At 45.6% G+C, this 16,206-nt stretch overlaps 2 protein-coding genes across 2 annotated transcripts; both read left to right on the top strand.

The window, feature by feature from the left end:
• The first annotated feature begins 2,679 nt into the window (after positions 1-2,679).
• Positions 2,680-3,616, top strand: LOC120390764 (chemokine-like receptor 1). Its single transcript, XM_039513620.1, has one exon. It carries the CDS (start codon positions 2,747-2,749, stop codon positions 3,602-3,604), a length of 858 nt encoding a protein of 285 aa, XP_039369554.1. The 5' UTR covers positions 2,680-2,746; the 3' UTR covers positions 3,605-3,616.
• A 7,724-nt stretch (positions 3,617-11,340) lies between these two features.
• On the top strand, positions 11,341-12,490 carry LOC120390479 (chemokine-like receptor 1). The gene has a single exon (XM_039513188.1). The coding sequence runs from the start codon at positions 11,402-11,404 to the stop codon at positions 12,305-12,307; it is 906 nt and encodes a 301-aa protein (XP_039369122.1). The 5' UTR covers positions 11,341-11,401; the 3' UTR covers positions 12,308-12,490.
• Positions 12,491-16,206: the final 3,716 nt, after the last annotated feature.

The raw sequence follows: 16,206 nt of genomic DNA, 5'->3' as shown, positions 1-16,206 counted from the left end.
AATAAGGTAATTAATGTACAATGTGTGTGTAATTTGTCTGTGGTTTTAATATTTATAAGCTGGCTAGAAATGTGCAGAAGGCAGAGCAGCTTGCCACCTTGCGATGGCCATGCTGACTCTCCTTGCCTATATGCTCACATAAAATAAAGGAGCCTCAGGCTGTCTGATCCAAAACCAACTGTGTGGTCAATTTTCGACAACAATTTGGGGGCTTGCCCGGGATCCACAGATGACTTCCCCAGACCGGAGGACCGCGGGCGGTCTCCCACCAAACCCAGGGCCCATCTGAAAGGTAAGAGAACTTTTGAAATCTCTATCGTGGGATGTTGGTGGAGGATTTGCCCATAGGCTTGGGGTTGGGTGAGTTATAAGCTGGATCTGACCCTTTTACTACCAGACAGCCTGACGCCCTTCTGTTCTGATCTGTTCCCCGGGAAGAGCCACTGGGTGTGGCTAAATAGGCCTCTTTATTGATTTGTGAGCCAGTACGAAAGTGAAGGTCGGCAGATTGGTGTGAGTGAGGGTCGTAGGAAGCCAGCCCTACAACCACGCCTTAGAAAGGTCAGTAAAAGACCTTGGCCAGGACGAGGTTTCCTCTTGCCCGGCAAGGGACCTCCCTGGGTCTAGGTTTGCGTGACCCTATCCTTTTCCCCTCGTCCTTGGATGGTCCCTGAGCTCTGCTCTATCCTCTGGACTGGAGTAAGGTGCATTATCCGCTCCTGAACCAAGATTGATGGAGACTCCCTTCACCCTAACCTCTTCCCTTTTCCCTCCCCGTCTTAGAGAGCTCTGATGAGCCACTGACGGGTCCTAACGCCCAACAGAATAAGCGGCGTTGTGCTCCCTGAAACTAGCCGATGCCCATTGCTAGACGAGGGTGTAGACAGTCACGGACGCCCTGAACAAACTTTCCCTGTGCGAAAGACCAGAGTGAAAGTGATCTGATCTGTCAAACTGAAAACATGGGGGCCGGTGAGTCGAAAGGAATTCCCGTTCCGCCAAAAGGCACACCTGCAGCTTATATGTCCCTATTCGGCTGCCCAGAATTCTGCTGGCCAGCACACCTCCCTCTACCCTTAAGGCCTCAACAAGAGGTTCAGCCTCTTAGATGGACCCCTTCAGCTCTGCTTGAGGAACTTATTGATTTATTTGTGAAATGCAGACAGTGGTCTACCGCACCCTTGCCTGGTCAGGGAGTGGCACATCCCTGCCAGGTGGTGATGGAGGAGGTTGGAAGAGGGGCCATCGCTCAAAGATCTCACACTCCACCTCCATATAAAGATGAGTCCACCTCCCAGGGATCTCAGACACCGTTAACTTCTCCCACATCAGGGCCCTTGACTTCTTCACCATCATCTTCGGCTTCTCAGGAGGTTCATTTTGCCGACCTCACTAGACAAGCTGATCAAATAATAGCTGATTGAAGAGGGCACCCCTCCCTGGAAGAAGAAGAAGATGAGCCAATCCGACGCTTGTCTTCTCAATTTGAAATTTTGAAAGAAATTGTAAAATCTCCCAAAGTTTCAAATTCACCTCCTGCACACCATAGAAGACATAAGAAAATCCTTAGGGATATACAGAAGACCCAGGGCTGATCCCCTGAGGAGGTCCCGATATTTCCCATGCGACAACTCACAGGAGGGTTGAATTAGCCGGGACAGGGAGTCATGGTAACTGTGGGATTTATATAATCTAATTGATAAATTTCCAAAAATAAGAGAAGATCCAATTAAATTTCAAGAACAATTTAGGATGGTCATTGGTTGCTATGACCCTTCCTTAGCAGACATGGATCAGCTTTTAAGAGCAATGCTACCCAGGGAAACGCTGGATTGCCTTTATTAAAAGGCCAACTGGCCTTAGACTGACCAAGATCTTAGTCATGACAATTTAGTTACGTATAGAAACAATTTGGTAACTGGAGTCCTTACTGTATGCCCAAAAAGAACAGACTGGACTCAAATTAATGCTTGCAAACAAAGCAAAGGAGAGAACCCTGCTGATTATATGGAACGTCTTAAACCAGTGTTTGGGAGACATTCCAGCATAAATAATGCAGAATGCACTGCCAAACAAGCAGTGGTGGCCGCTTCTGTACAAGGTCTTATCCCAAAATTCCATTACAAAAATTCCATTATTTCAAAAGAAAGGGTGTAAACGATCATTCCTTAACTTTTTTTTTAAACCAAGACAGGAATAACTAGCTCCTTTGGGAAACTAACAGCAAGAAGATTATTTTGGAATTTTGGTGAGGCTGCAAATCAGGGTGGGTCTCTCCAGTCTCCGTCTCTGCATCTGGATTGCTCCCCTTTACTAGAAATCCAACTTTTCAGAAAGAAGCATATGTGGTTTGTTTTTAATATATGCTTTAGTTGAAAAAGATATTATGTGAAAACAAACAGGTTCAGGCAGAGAATAGACACAACAAGTTGTATATCTTGGCAGGGGGTTAAACTAGATGACCCTTGAGGTCCCCTTCTCACCCTCTGGCTCTATGCTTCTAAGTTCTTCGAACCATTGGTGCCATTGGCCTACGAGGATTTGATCCTATGTGAGTTCAGCTCAGGATTTGGGGAGTCTGTAAACTCTGAGGGGATTATAAACTTGGTGGCTGTCTGTCTTTGTCTGAGTCCTCTCCTGGAGCCCTTTCATTGGTCTTTGTTCCTTTGCTAGGTACAACATCTCCGCTGTCTCCACCGAGCCCTGAGGAGAAGAAGGGGATATTGTGACTGCAACTCTTCCAAGAATGCTGTTCATAATCATCTGTCGGGTACTTGCTGACATGGCCTTCCTTGCCGGGGTGCCGTTGAACTGCTACATCCTCTTTGTCACCGGCTGCTGTATGGGTAGGACGGCCAGCACCGTGTGGTTCCTGAACCGGTCTGTGGGAGATTTCATCTTTCTCATCTTCCTGCATCTCAGATTCATATTCTTCCTAGACTTAAACTGGGCCACGATGCTGAGCAACATCATCACCTCCCTACACATGTTCTCCAGCGCCTTCCTCCTCACGGCCCTCAGTGTCGATCGCTGCATCCTCGTGGCACGCCCTGAGTGGGCCCGGAACCACTGCACACCCCGCTTGGCTTTCATGATTGTTTTGGTCATATGGGCCCTGTCTGTTCGGTTCAGCTTGCGGTACGGTGATCTCTGGGAATCCCTCCTCTCACCTGCCAGCAGAAGCATGAATTTCCATCCAGATGCAGGGAGGGTGAAGGCTGCAGTTGTGTTCCAGTTCCTGGTTGGGTTTCTGATCCCATTAGCCTTGATCTTGATCCCAACCTTCTACATTGTTCTAGCTGCCAAGCTGAGGAGGAACAGGCTGATCCAGTCCACCAAGCCACTCAAGATCCTTCTTGGCTTGATCCCAACCTTTTTCCTCTGCTGGCTGCCGTATCACGTCATCTTCTTCCTGCAGATCTCAGCTACTTACCCTCCATCTCTGGACACGGTAAATGTTGTTATTTCAGTCCTGGCATATTTCAGCGCTTTACTCAACCCCATCTTCTACCTCACCATGGAGGAAGAGTATCTGAGTTACCAGCAACATGCACGCAGCCGAATAGGGGAACGGATCGAATTGTCAATATTTGCATTAAGATAGGTGAAAAATTCTTTTTCCTGGGACCCATAGCTTCCCCTTGACCCCAAAATTATGTTTTTTAGAAAATTATTTTTTTGGCCTTACTCAAAGAAGAGCCACAAGTAGTCCTGCAATTTCACATTTGAATTCCTTCCGAACACTTGGGTGAATGCCATCTGGTCATGATAACTTATTACTGTTTACTTTATCAATTTGTTCCAAAACCTCCTCTAATGACACCTCAATCTGGGACACTTCCTCTGATCTGTCACCTAAAAAGAATGGCTCAGGTTTGGGAATCTCCCTCATAGCCTCAGCCGTGAAGACGGATGCAAAGAATTCATTTTGTTTCTCCGCAACGGCCTTTTCGTTCTTGAGTGCTCCTTTACTATCTTGATAATTCAGTGGCCCCGCTGGTTGTTCAGGAGGCTTCCTCCTTCTGATGAACCTAAAACTATTTTTTCTATTACTTTTTGAGTCTTTGGCCTTCTGAATTACATTTTTACTCTTCATTTGCAGAGTTTATGCTCCTTTCTATTTTCCTCAATAGGATTTATCTTCCACTTTTTAAAGGTGCCTTTTTGCCTCTCAAAGCTTCTTTACTCAGTTGTTTAGCCACAAGGGCACTTTTTTGGTTCTCTTACTATGTTTTTAAATTTTGTGTATACATTGAAGCTGAGCCTCTATTATGGTGTCTTTAAGAAGTTTCTGTGCAGCTTGCAGGGATTTCCCTTTTGGCGCGGTGCCTTTTAAGTTCTGTTTAAGTAACCTCCTCATTTTTGTGTAGAATATAGATTCAAGGCCTGTCTGTAAAGCCTATACTTTAAGAACGTAGGTGTATTTTCATAATTTAGCTAGTTACAGTCCTGTCCTGAGGTAATATGTACCCAGTCAATATGGGAACCATTGAACCCCCCCATTATTATTGAATTTTTTATTTTAATAGCCTTTCTAATCTCCCTGAGCATTTCACAGTCGCTATCGCCATGCTAGTCAGGTGGTCGGTAATAGATCCCTACCACTATATTCTTAATATTCAGGAATAGAATTACTATCCATTGAGATTCTATGGGACAGTTTGGTTCATTTAAGATTTTTACTTCATTTGACTCTACACTTTCTTTCACATATGGCGCCACTCCCCGATCAGCACGACCTGCTCTGTGATATATTTTGAAACCTGGTATTACTGTCTCCTGTTGATTATCCTCATTCTACCAAGTTTCTGAGTTACCTGTTGTATCAATCTCCTCATTTCATACAAGGCACTTGAGTTCACCCATCTTATCATTTAGACTTCTAGCTTTTCTATATAAGAACTTAAATGTCAGTTTTGAGCTGTCTGCCATTATGTGATGTAATTGAATTGACTGAGGCTTCTACTGGTGAGATTTTTCAAAAGCATCAATGGGAATTTGGCACCTAACTCCCTTAGCCACTTTTACAACTCTAGTCCTGTCTCTTCATTGCTAAGCCTTAGCCTTCAAACCTCATGAGCCACCCCCTAAAATATCATGAGATTGGTTTGAAATTACAGACATTTGGGTTCTTTTTTTTTTTGTCTCCTGATTTTTTTTGGCGGGGGATGCAGGGTGTGGGGAGAAAATTTCAAGGTTTTCTCTGCAATAACGAAGGGTGGAAATTTACCAAAAATGAAAAACAAAGCAATATTAAAAAAAAAAAAAAGGAATCTGAAATCTTCTGATTCCAGGATCTGGGGCTTGGAGTAGAAGGAAAAGCATGGCGAATGCCACACCAAATTGTAAGAGTCGGTGATGCTACAAAACTCTCATATGCTCTCCACATCGGGGGAGGCTCAGACTGGGTAAGGAAGGCATCTGATGAAGGCAGGACGGTACATTTCTGGGCTGTAAGGTCAGTGAGCCATGGGGGAATTGACTGGATCCTCCCTATTGATGATCCATGAGTGGCCGGGAGAAGCATTCATGGTGTGTCACTGCCTGGGGATGGCTTTGGAAGTACAGGACCTGCCAGAGGTTTGCAGCTTGACACAGTATCACAGTGTGAGAGGGACACCAAAGTTGGTGGGACAGAGGGCTCAGGGTTCCACAGTCCAGGTTGCAGGCCGGGAAACCCATCACAGTGGCTTTTTAAACCAGTGTCTCAATAAATCCTGATATTCCCAGCCAAATTCATGAAGCTTTCACCCTTTGGTACGTCGCTGGCCGTTCTCCAGCGTCCAACCAATCCACCAGCCAGTCGTGGAGCAGACACAATGTCGTGTGGCTCACAGCGAATGACGAGAAAGATTCACGATCCACTTGCCACCTGGCAGGGTCTCTCCAGGATGTTTGAGGGGTGACCAGGGGTGAAGGGCGGCAGGGCCCACCCACGAATCACTCCTGACCCAGGGGCACTTCAGGGGCCCAAGCTATGTCTGGTGTTTCTCCAGGTGTGAACGGGCTGAATTTTTGCAATGACACGGCCGCAGGTCAGCTCCTCCTCTTGGGCTGTGGCTGCTGCGGATGTGGACGACCGCCTCTACTGACAGGATCCGACAGCCTTCATCACGAGAGGTCCCAGAGCTGAGCTTAGCTGTTTGAGCCTTGCATGGAGCTGGCCACCTTGGAGGCTTTGCAGACCCAGCTTTGTGAGCATCTCTCACCCCTGCTGAGCCACCCCCCCCCGTGTTCACCCCCGAGACGACAGCTTCCTGCCCCCAGACAGCATCCCTGGGGTGAGGGGGTGAGTTGCAGGTGGTGTATGTGTATTGGGAGAATCAATTCTCAGATCCCATGTCTGATTCCCCCAGGACATAGGTAAGAATGTGAGATTAAACCTTCCACCTTCAATGCTAGCTTGAAATCCACAATGCCGCCCCGCACCCAGATCTGTCTCTGTTCCCCTACCCATCACCGCAGGTTCTTCTCTGCCCCCACAGCAGCCCCCCCAGATCTGTAACTGCTCCCCATATCAGCCTCCTCTAATCCCTCCTGCCCCCCACAGAGGTGCCGGACCCCCTGGATTGAAATGGTTTCCGTCATACACAGGGTTTGCAGTTTGATTCAGTGGCTCTCAGCACCCCCCCACTGTACACATTTTTCCAGAAAAACTGACCCCATCCCACTCCCCACAGCAGCTCCCCGCCTATTCTTCCCTGTATAAACAGCCCCCATGTCCCACCCCAGAGGTGGCCACATCTCAGTGGGAAAAGGCCCTATAGACCAGTAATTCTCAACCTTCCCAGACTGCTGTACCTCTTCCAGAAATCTCATTTGTCGTGTACCCCCAAATTCCACCTCACTTAAAACCTACTTTTTTACAAACTCAGACAGAAAAAGAAAAGTGTCACAGCACATTAGTACTGACAAATTGCCGACTATGTAATTTTACCATATAGTTATAAAATAAATTGTTTGGACGATAAATATTGCATCTCAGTGTATGTCTATAGAGCAGTATAAACAATTCATTGTATGAAATTTTAGTTTGTACTGGCTTAGGCAGACTCCCAGCTGGGATCTCTGATCCTAGGACCTCAGCCGGTGGAGTCGGCTGGATGTGGCTTTCTCAGCCCCTGCTCTCCACTGGGGATCCCGCCCGCCTGTCCCCAGATGTGGGCAGCTGAATGCAGACACCTGGCTAGGCACATGCATGGTGGTGGGGGGAGCTAGTGGTTCATGTCACATCTGCAGGTAGCAGTGGGAGCCGGAGTCCTTCCAGTCTTTGCAAACGTGATCGGACCCGGCCACATACTGTGATCAGCCTGCATTGTCCCCCCCCCCACCGGGCTGAGATAAACCCCCACATGAACAGCTTCCTGCTCCGGGGCTGAGCCAGTCTGGGTGAGCTGCAGGCATCGCACTGGGGACCTGGGCCGGGGGTCGACTCTGAGTCCCTGTGTCCTCCAAGACACAGGTAAGGAAATGATCCAAACCCTTCAGCTGCCCCACTGGATCTCATTCTTACCCCCTCACTGCTGCCCCCTGGATCTCCCCCATCCCTGCTCTGGATAGAGCTGGTTGAAATTATATGTGGGTTCTGTTGTCAGAGGTCGGGGCCCCATCAAACTGGGTGCTGAACAGACCCTGACCGAGCTCCAGGGTCCCATCACACCAGGCAGTGCACAGACTTGGATCCCCGTCGTGCCAGGCAGTGCACAGCCCCACAGGGAGAAACAGGCCTGGACACAGTGAGGTCACACTCTGAAGTTAAACAGATATATGTCTGGGGGAGAAACTGAGTCACAGAGCCATGACGTGATTTGTCCAATCTACCCAAGCAGTTCAGTGGCAGAGTCTGGGATGCAACCCAGGAGTCCTGACTCCACGTCTGTCCACTAGAATAGACTCTGGCAATATCCTTCCTTTAAAGAAAAAATCTTTTGACTTGTTCCAGGTCTCTTCTTCCTCTTTTTTTTAAAACCGGGTGGCTTTTCTGTTGTTATCCTTGTTTCCATGGAGGGTTCTTTTCGGTGGAGATTTTTTCTGCTCCACTAACTCATCTCCCCAAAATGGCCTAAACCACACAGAAACTGCACTTCAAAATAAAGCGTGTGTGGGAGGAAGAATCACTTTAAAAATTCCATTATTTGGAAAAAAAGGTGTGTGGGGGGAACGATCATTTATTAACTTTTAATTTTAACAAAGATGGGAATAACCAGCAATAACCTTTGCAATAACTAAGCTTGTGAAACAAACCCACAGTGAAAGCATTGGAGAAGTCAAACCAAAAACGAGACTAGGAATAACCACAACAGGAAAGGCCGAATATGGAATACTGATTGTTCAGCTTGATTTTGACCGGCATCATATTTTGCAGTATATTCCAAATAAGGTAATTAATGTACAATGTGTGTGTGTAATTTGTCTGTGGTTTTAATCTTTATAAGCTGGCTAGAAATTTACAGAAGGCAGAGCAGCTTGCCACCTTGCAAGGGCCATGCTGACTCTCCTTACCTATATGCTCGCATAAAATAAAGGAGCCTCAGGCTGTCTGATCCAAAACCAACTGTGTGGTCAATTTTCAACAACAATTTGGGGGCTCGCCCAGAATCCACAGGTGACTTCCCCAAACCGGAGGACCACGGGCGGTGTCCCACCAAACCCAGGGCCCATCTGAAAGGTAAGAGAACTTTTGAAATCTCTATCATGGGTTGTTGGTGGAGGATTCGCCCGTAGGCTCAGGGTTGGGCGAGTTATAAGCTGGATCTCAACCTTTTACTACCAGACAGCCTGACGCCCTTCTGTTCTGATCTGTTCCCTGGGAAGAGCCACTGGGTGTGGCTAAATAGGCCTCTTTATTGATTTGTGTGCCAGTATGAATGTGAAGGTCGGCTGACCGGTGTGAGTGAGGGTCGTAGGAAGCCAGCCCTACAACCACGCCTTAGAGAGGTCAGTAAAAGACCTTGACCAGGACGAGGTTTCCTCTTGCCCGACAAGGGACCTGCCTGGGTCTAGGTTTGTGTGACCCTGTCCTTTCCCCTCGTCCTTAGAGGGTCCCTGAGCTCTGCTCAATCCCCTGGACTGGAATAAGGCACATTATCCGCTCCAGAACCAAGACTGACGGAGACTCCCTTCACCCTAACCTCTTCCCTTTTCCCTCCCCCACCTTAGAGAGCTCTGATGAGCCACTGACAGGTCCTAACGCCCTACAGAGTAAGCGACATTGTGCTCCCTGAGACTAGCCGACGCTCTTTGCTGGACGAGGGTGTAGACAGTCGTGGACGCCCTGAACAAACTTTCCCTGTGCGAAAGACCTGAGGGAAAGTGATCTGATCTGTCAAACTGAGAACATGGGGGCCGGTGAATCGAAAGGAATTCCCGTCCCACCAAAAGGCACACCTGCAGCTTATACGTATTAGAGCTACGGTCCTCTCACTTGTAAATTTTTGAAAAAATGGAATTGGCATATGAGAGATGACCCTAAACTACAGTTCCCTTTAGAGGGTAGTTTCGACTTTGACAAGCTTGTGCAACTCAGAGGAGTCCTTATTGCCAATGTCGTACCACAAGATCAGTTTGATGCATATTTTAACTGGTGTGAGGAAACAGAGAAACGGCGCCATGCATTTCATATGAGGAGTTTTAGGGACTCCCAGGAGAAACTTAAAACTTAAAAGAAACACAGGAAAATTAACCCTTGCCCAGAATTCTGCTGGCCAGCACGCCTCCCTCTACCCTTCAAGGCCTCAACAAGAGGTTAAGCCACTTAGATCTACCCCTTCAGCTCCGCCTGAGGAACTTATTGATTTATTTGTGGAATGCAGACAATGGCCTGCCCCACCCTTGTCCTGTCAGGCAGTGGTGCATCCCCGTCGGGTGGGGATGGAGGAGGTTGGAAGGGGGGCCATCGCTCAAAGATCTCCCACTCCACCTCCGTAGTCCTATAAAGATGAGTCCCCCTCCCAGGGATCTCAGACACCGTTAACTTCCCCCACGTCAGGGCCCTCGACTTCTTCACCATCATCTTTGGCTTCTCAGGAGGTTAAAACTGCCAACCTATCTAGACAAGCTGATCAAATAATAGTTGATTTAAGAGGGCATCCCGCCCCGGAAGAAGGAGAAGATGAGCCAATCCGACGCTTGTCTTTTGAAAGAACTTGTAAAATCTCCCAAAGTTGCAAATTCACCCCCTGCACATCGTACTAGACCTAAGACAATCCTTAGGGATATACAGAGGACCCAGGGCTTATCCCCTAAGGAGGTCCCGATATTTCCTCTCCGACAACTCCTGGGAGGGTTGAAAGAGCGGGGAGAAGGAGTCGTGGTCACTGTGCATGACCATGGTCTCTCTGGGATTTATATAATCTAATTGATAAATTTCCGAAAATAAGAGAAGATCCAATTAAATTTCAAGAACAATTGAGGATGGTTATTGGTTGCTATGACCCTTCCTTGGCAGACATGGATCAGCTTTTAAGAGCAATGCTACCCAGGGAAACGCTAGATTGCCTTTTAAAAAGGCCAACTGGTCTTAGACTGACCAAGATTTTAGTCGTCACAATTTAGTTACGTATAGAAACAATTTGGTACCTGGAGTCCTTACCGTATGCTCAAAAAGAACAGACTGGACTAAAGTTAATGCTTGCAAACAAAGCAAAGGAGAAAACCCTGTTGACTATATGGAACGTCTTAAACAAGTGTTTGGGAGACATTCCGGCATAAATAACGCAGAAAGCACTGCCAAACAAGCAGTGGTGGCTGCTTTTGTACAAGGTCTTATCCCAAAATTCCATTAAAAAAATTCCATTGTTTCAAAAGAAAGGGGGTAAACAATCATTCCTTAACTTTTTTTTTTAACCAACACAGGAATAACTAACTCCTTTTTTGGGAAACTAACAGCAAGAAGATTATTTTGGAATTTTGGTGAGGCTGCGGAGCAGGGTGGGTCTCTCCAGTCTCTGTCTCTGCGTCCTGAATCACTCCCCTTTCCTAGAAATCCAACTTTTCTGCAAGAAGTATATGTGTTTTGTTTTTAATATATGCTTTAGTTGAAAAAGATATTATGTGAAAATAAACACGTTCAGGCAGAGAATAGACATGAGAAGTCGTGTACCCTGGCAAGGGTTTAAACTAGATGACCCTTGTGGTCCCCTTCTAACCCTCTGGCTCTCTGCTTCTAAGGTCTTTGAACCATTGGTGCCATGGGCCTACGAGGATTTGATCCTATCTGAGTTCAGCTCAGGATCTGGGGAGTCTGTAAACTCTGAGGGGATTATAAACTCGGTGGCTGTCTGCTTCCTTTCCTGGAGCCCTTTTCATTGCTCTTCCTTCCTTTTCTAGGTACAACATCTCTGCTGTCTCCGCTGAGCCCTGAGGAGAAGAAGGGGATATTGTGACTGCAACTCTTCTGAGAATGCTGTTCATAAACGTCTGTCGGGTACTTGCTGGCATGGCCTTCCTTGCGGGGGTGCCGTTGAACTGCTACATCCTCTTTGTCACCGGCTGCCGTATGAGGAGGACGGCCAGCACCGTGTGGTTCCTGAACCGGGCCGTGGCCAATTTAATCTTTCTCATCTTCCTGCTTCTCAGATTCATCTTCTCCCTGGACTTAACCTGGGCCACGATGCTGTGCAACATCATCACCTCCCTACACATGTTCTCCAGCGCCTTCCTCCTCACGGCCTTCAGTGTCGATCGCTGCATCCTCGTGGTGCGCCCTGAGTGGGCCGAGAACCACCGCACGCCCTGCTTGGCTTTCATGATTGTTTTGGTCATATGGGCCCTGTCTGTTGGGTTCAGCTTGCGGTACGGTGTTTTCTGGAAATACGACTACACCCCTTTTTACATGGACATGGATTTTCAACTGGATGAAGGCAGGGTGAAGGCTGGCGTTCCAATCCAGTTCCTGGTCGGGTTTCTGATCCCATTAGCCTTGATCTTGATCCCATCATTCTACATCGTTCTACCTGCCAAGCTGAGAAGGAACAGGCTGATCCAGTCCACCAAGCCACTCAAGATCCTTCTTGGATTAATCCCGACCTTTTCCCTCTGCTGGCTGCCGTATCACGTCTTCTCCTTCGTGCTGATTTCACCAACGCGCCCTCCACCTCTTCTGTACCCGGTAAATGCTATTATTTCAGTCCTGACATATTTCTCCACTTTCCTCAACCCCATCTTCTACCTCACCATGGAGGAAGAATATCTAAGGTATCGGCAACGTGCACGCAACCCCCAAACCACTGACAACTTGGGTCCGGAGTCGGCTGAATATGAGAACAGAGCGAATTGTCAATATTTGAATCAAGGATTGAACTCATAAGCCTGGGTTTAGCAGGCCAATGCTCAAACCGCTGAGCTATCCCTCCATTAAGATAGGTGAAAAATTCTTTCGCCTGGGACCCATAGCTTCCTCTTGACCCCAAAATTATTTTTGTTAGAAAGTTAATTTTTTGGCCTTACTCAAAGAAGAGCCGCAAGTAGTCCTGCAATTTCACATTTGAATTCCTTCTGAATACTCGGGTGAATGCCATCTGGTCGTAACTTATTATTGTTTACTTTATCAATTTGTTCCAAAACCTCCTTTAATGACACCTCAATCTGGGTCACTTCCTCTGATCTGTCACCTAAAAAGAATGTCTCAGGTTTGGGAATCTGCCTCAGCCGTGAAGACGGATGCAAAGAATTCATTTTGTTTCTCTGCAACGGCCTTTACGTCCTTGAGTGCTCCTTTACTATCTTGATAATTCAGTGGCCCCACTGGTTGTTCAGGAGGCTTCCTCCTTCTGATGTACCTATAACTATTTTTTCTATTACTTTTGAGTCTTTGGCCTTCTGAATTACATTTTTACTCTTCATTTGCAGAGTTTATGCTCCTTTCTATTTTCCTCAATAGGATTTATCTTCCACTTTTTAAAGGTGCCTTTTTGCCTCTCAAAGCTTCTTTACTCAGTTGTTTAGCCACAAGGGCACTTTTTTGGTTCTCTTACTATGTTTTTAAATTTTGTGTATACATTGAAGCTGAGCCTCTATTATGGTGTCTTTAAGAAGTTTCTGTGGAGCTTGCAGGGATTTCACTTTTGGCACGGTGCCTTTTAAGTTCTGTTTATAGACTCATAGACTCATAGACTTTAAGGTCAGAAGGGACTATTATGATCATCTAGTCTGACCTCCTGCACAATGCAGGCCACAGAATCTCACCCATCCACTTCTAGAACAAACCCCTAGCCTATGTCTGAGTTATTGAAGTCCCCAAATTGCGGTTTGAAGACCTCTATGCATTGAGATTCTATGATACCGTTTGTTTCATTTAAGTTTTTTACTTCATTTGACTCTACACTTTCTTTCACATATGGCGCCACTCCCCGACAAGCATGACCTGCTCTGTGATATGTTTTGAAACCTGGTATTAATGTCTCCTGTTGATTATCCTTATTCTACCAAGTTTCTGTGTTGACTGTTGTATCAATCTCCTCATTTCATACAAGGCACTTGAGTTCACCCATCTTATCATTTAGACTTCTAGCTTTTCTATATAAGAACTTAAATGTCACTTTTGAGCTGTCTGCCATTATGTGATGTAATTGAATTGACTGAGGCTTCTACTGGTGAGATTTTTCAAAAGCATCAATAGGAATTTGGCACCTAACTCCCTTAGCCACATTTAAAAATCTAGTCCTGTCTCTTCATTGCTAAGCCTTAGCCTTCAAACCTCATGAGCCACCCCCTAAAATATCATGAGATTGATTTGAAATTACAGACATTTGGGTTCTTTTTTTTTGCCTCCTGATTTTTTTTGGCGGGGAATGCGGGGTGTGGGGAGACCGTTTAAAGCTTTTCTCTGCAATAATGAAGGGTGAAAATTTACCAAAAATGAAAAACAAAGCAAAATTTACAAAAAAATAAAGGAAGCTGAAATTCCCACCTAATCATCTGATTCGAAGATCTGGGGCTTAAAGGAACAGGACAAGCATGGCGAATGCCACACCAGATTGTAAGAGTCGGTGATGCTACAAAACTCCACCGAAAATTTCAGAAGCCAATGAAATGAGGAGGTGTTTAAAATATTGGAGACTTTAAATAAAATGTGGGTGGCTGTGGCACTCTGTAGCTCCAAACAGCATCCTGGAAACCACATATTCACCACTGTCATCGATATGAACAAATTTAAGCTAAGCCTCTATTATACTGTTTTTAAAAAGTTTCTATGCAGCTTGCAGGGATTTCACTGTTGGCTCTGTACATTTTAATTTCTGTTTCACTAACTTCCACATTTTTGTGTAATTCTCTTTTCTGAAATTAAAGGCTACCGTGTTGGGCTAGTGTGCTGTTTCCCCCACCAGAGGGATGTTAAATTTAATCATATTACGGTCACTATTACCAAGCGGTTCCGTTATATTCACCCTTTGGACCAGATCTTGTGCTCTACTTAGGACTAAATCCAGAATTGCCTCTCCTCTTGTGAGTTCCAGGACTAGCTGCTCCAAGAAGTAGTCACTTAAGATGTCAAGAAACTTTATCTCTGCATCCCGTCCTGAGGTGACATGTAGCCAGTCAATATGGGGATAGTTGAAATCTCCCATTATTACTGAGTTGTTTTTATTTTAACAGCCTCTCTGATTTCCCTTGGCATTTCACAGTCATTATCACGGTTTCTGCTCAGTTGGTCAGTAGCATATCACCACTGCTATATTCTTATTATTCATGCCTGGAATTCCTATCCATAGAGATTCTATGGTAAAGTTTAGTTAGTTAAGAGTTTTACTTCATTTGACTCTCTGCTTTCTGTCACATATAGCACCACTCCCCCTCCAGCATGTCGTGTTCTGTCCTTCCGATATATTTTGTACCCCGATATTACTGTGTCCCATTGATTATCCTCATTCCACCAAGTTTCGGTTATGCCTGTTATAGCGATATCCTCACTTAATATGAAGCACTCTAGTTCACCCATCTTATTATTTAGACTACTAGCATTTGTATACAAGCGCTTTAAAAATGTCACTTTTGAGCTGTCTGCCATTATATGATGCAATTGAATTGACTTAAGCTTCTATGGGTGAGTTTTTCAAAAGCACCTATGTGAATTAGGTGCTTAATTGCTATTGACTTTCAATGGGAATTTGGCACCTAACACCCTTAGCCACTTTAAAAATCTAGTCCTGTGTCTTCATTGCCAATTCCGAGCCTTCAAACCTCCATGAGCCACCCCCTAAAACACCATGAGATTAGTTTGAAAAGAAAGACATTTGGGTTCATCTTTTTTGTCTTATGATTTTGGGGGGGGGGCATTTCAAAATTTTCTCTGCAACAAAGAAAGCTGGAAACTTTCATAAAGAAATAAATTTAATCAGAAATTCCCACCTAAACATATGATTCCAGGATTTGGGCCATGGGGAATGCTGCAAACAAATTGTAAAAGTCGACAATGCTCCAAAACTCCACCAAAAGTTTCAGAAAACCAGAAATATCCAGCTCTACTTTGGAAGCAAATGGAATGAGCAGGTATTTAAAATATTGGAGACTTTTAATAAAATGTGTGGCTGTGGCAGTCAGTAGCTCAAAACAGCACCCTGGAACCCCCATATTCACCACTGTCATATCAATAGGAACAAAGTCTGCCATGTGAGGTATAAATGAAAAAGTCTTGATCTGTTGATTATCAATATCCTGTTGAATTATATGTGCTGTCATTGTATGGGGGGTTTTGCTATGTGTGTGTTACTGAAATCAGTTGTGATGTTGGGAACACCCACAACCAGCCTTTCAGGTATGACAATGGAGGCGCCAGACAGCGTTACTGGCTCATCAGCACCCATCCAATAATCCACTATCTCAGGAACTGTATAAAATGGAGATTTCTCAGAGAGAGCACGTAGACAATGGAGACCGTTTGACCCATGTCATAGCAAAATAGATTTCCAGGAAGTTGTAAGAAACTACAAAAGAGGGGAAGTGACATCACCACTTGGCCTCACTCCCCCCACCACTCAACACCTGGAAAAACATCTGGAGGACAAAGACTTTGACCTGGAGAACTTTGGTAACAGGCTGGAAGACAAGCCCAGTCTGTGTATTGAGGAACTGTCACCTGCTTGTACCATCTGCCAGGGTGAGACCCAGCTTGATTCAAATCCTGTTTAATTTGTAGAACTCAGATTGCAAATTTCCTTTTATTTCTTGGGTGACCAACTGTGATCTCTACGCTCGCTGCTTATAATC

Source organism: Mauremys reevesii, linkage group 24, assembly GCF_016161935.1.
Source record: "Mauremys reevesii isolate NIE-2019 linkage group 24, ASM1616193v1, whole genome shotgun sequence".
Classification (NCBI taxonomy): Eukaryota; Metazoa; Chordata; order Testudines; family Geoemydidae; genus Mauremys; species Mauremys reevesii.
Note: the sequence above shows the minus strand (reverse complement) of the source record. Positions and strands in the feature narration are given on the sequence as shown.

What these genes read in the sequence shown, in the direction of transcription:
- LOC120390764 (XM_039513620.1), top strand. Translation starts at nt 2,747, where the DNA reads ATGCTGTTCATAATCATCTGTCGGGTACTTGCTGACATGGCCTTCCTT.
- LOC120390479 (XM_039513188.1), top strand. Translation starts at nt 11,402, where the DNA reads ATGCTGTTCATAAACGTCTGTCGGGTACTTGCTGGCATGGCCTTCCTT.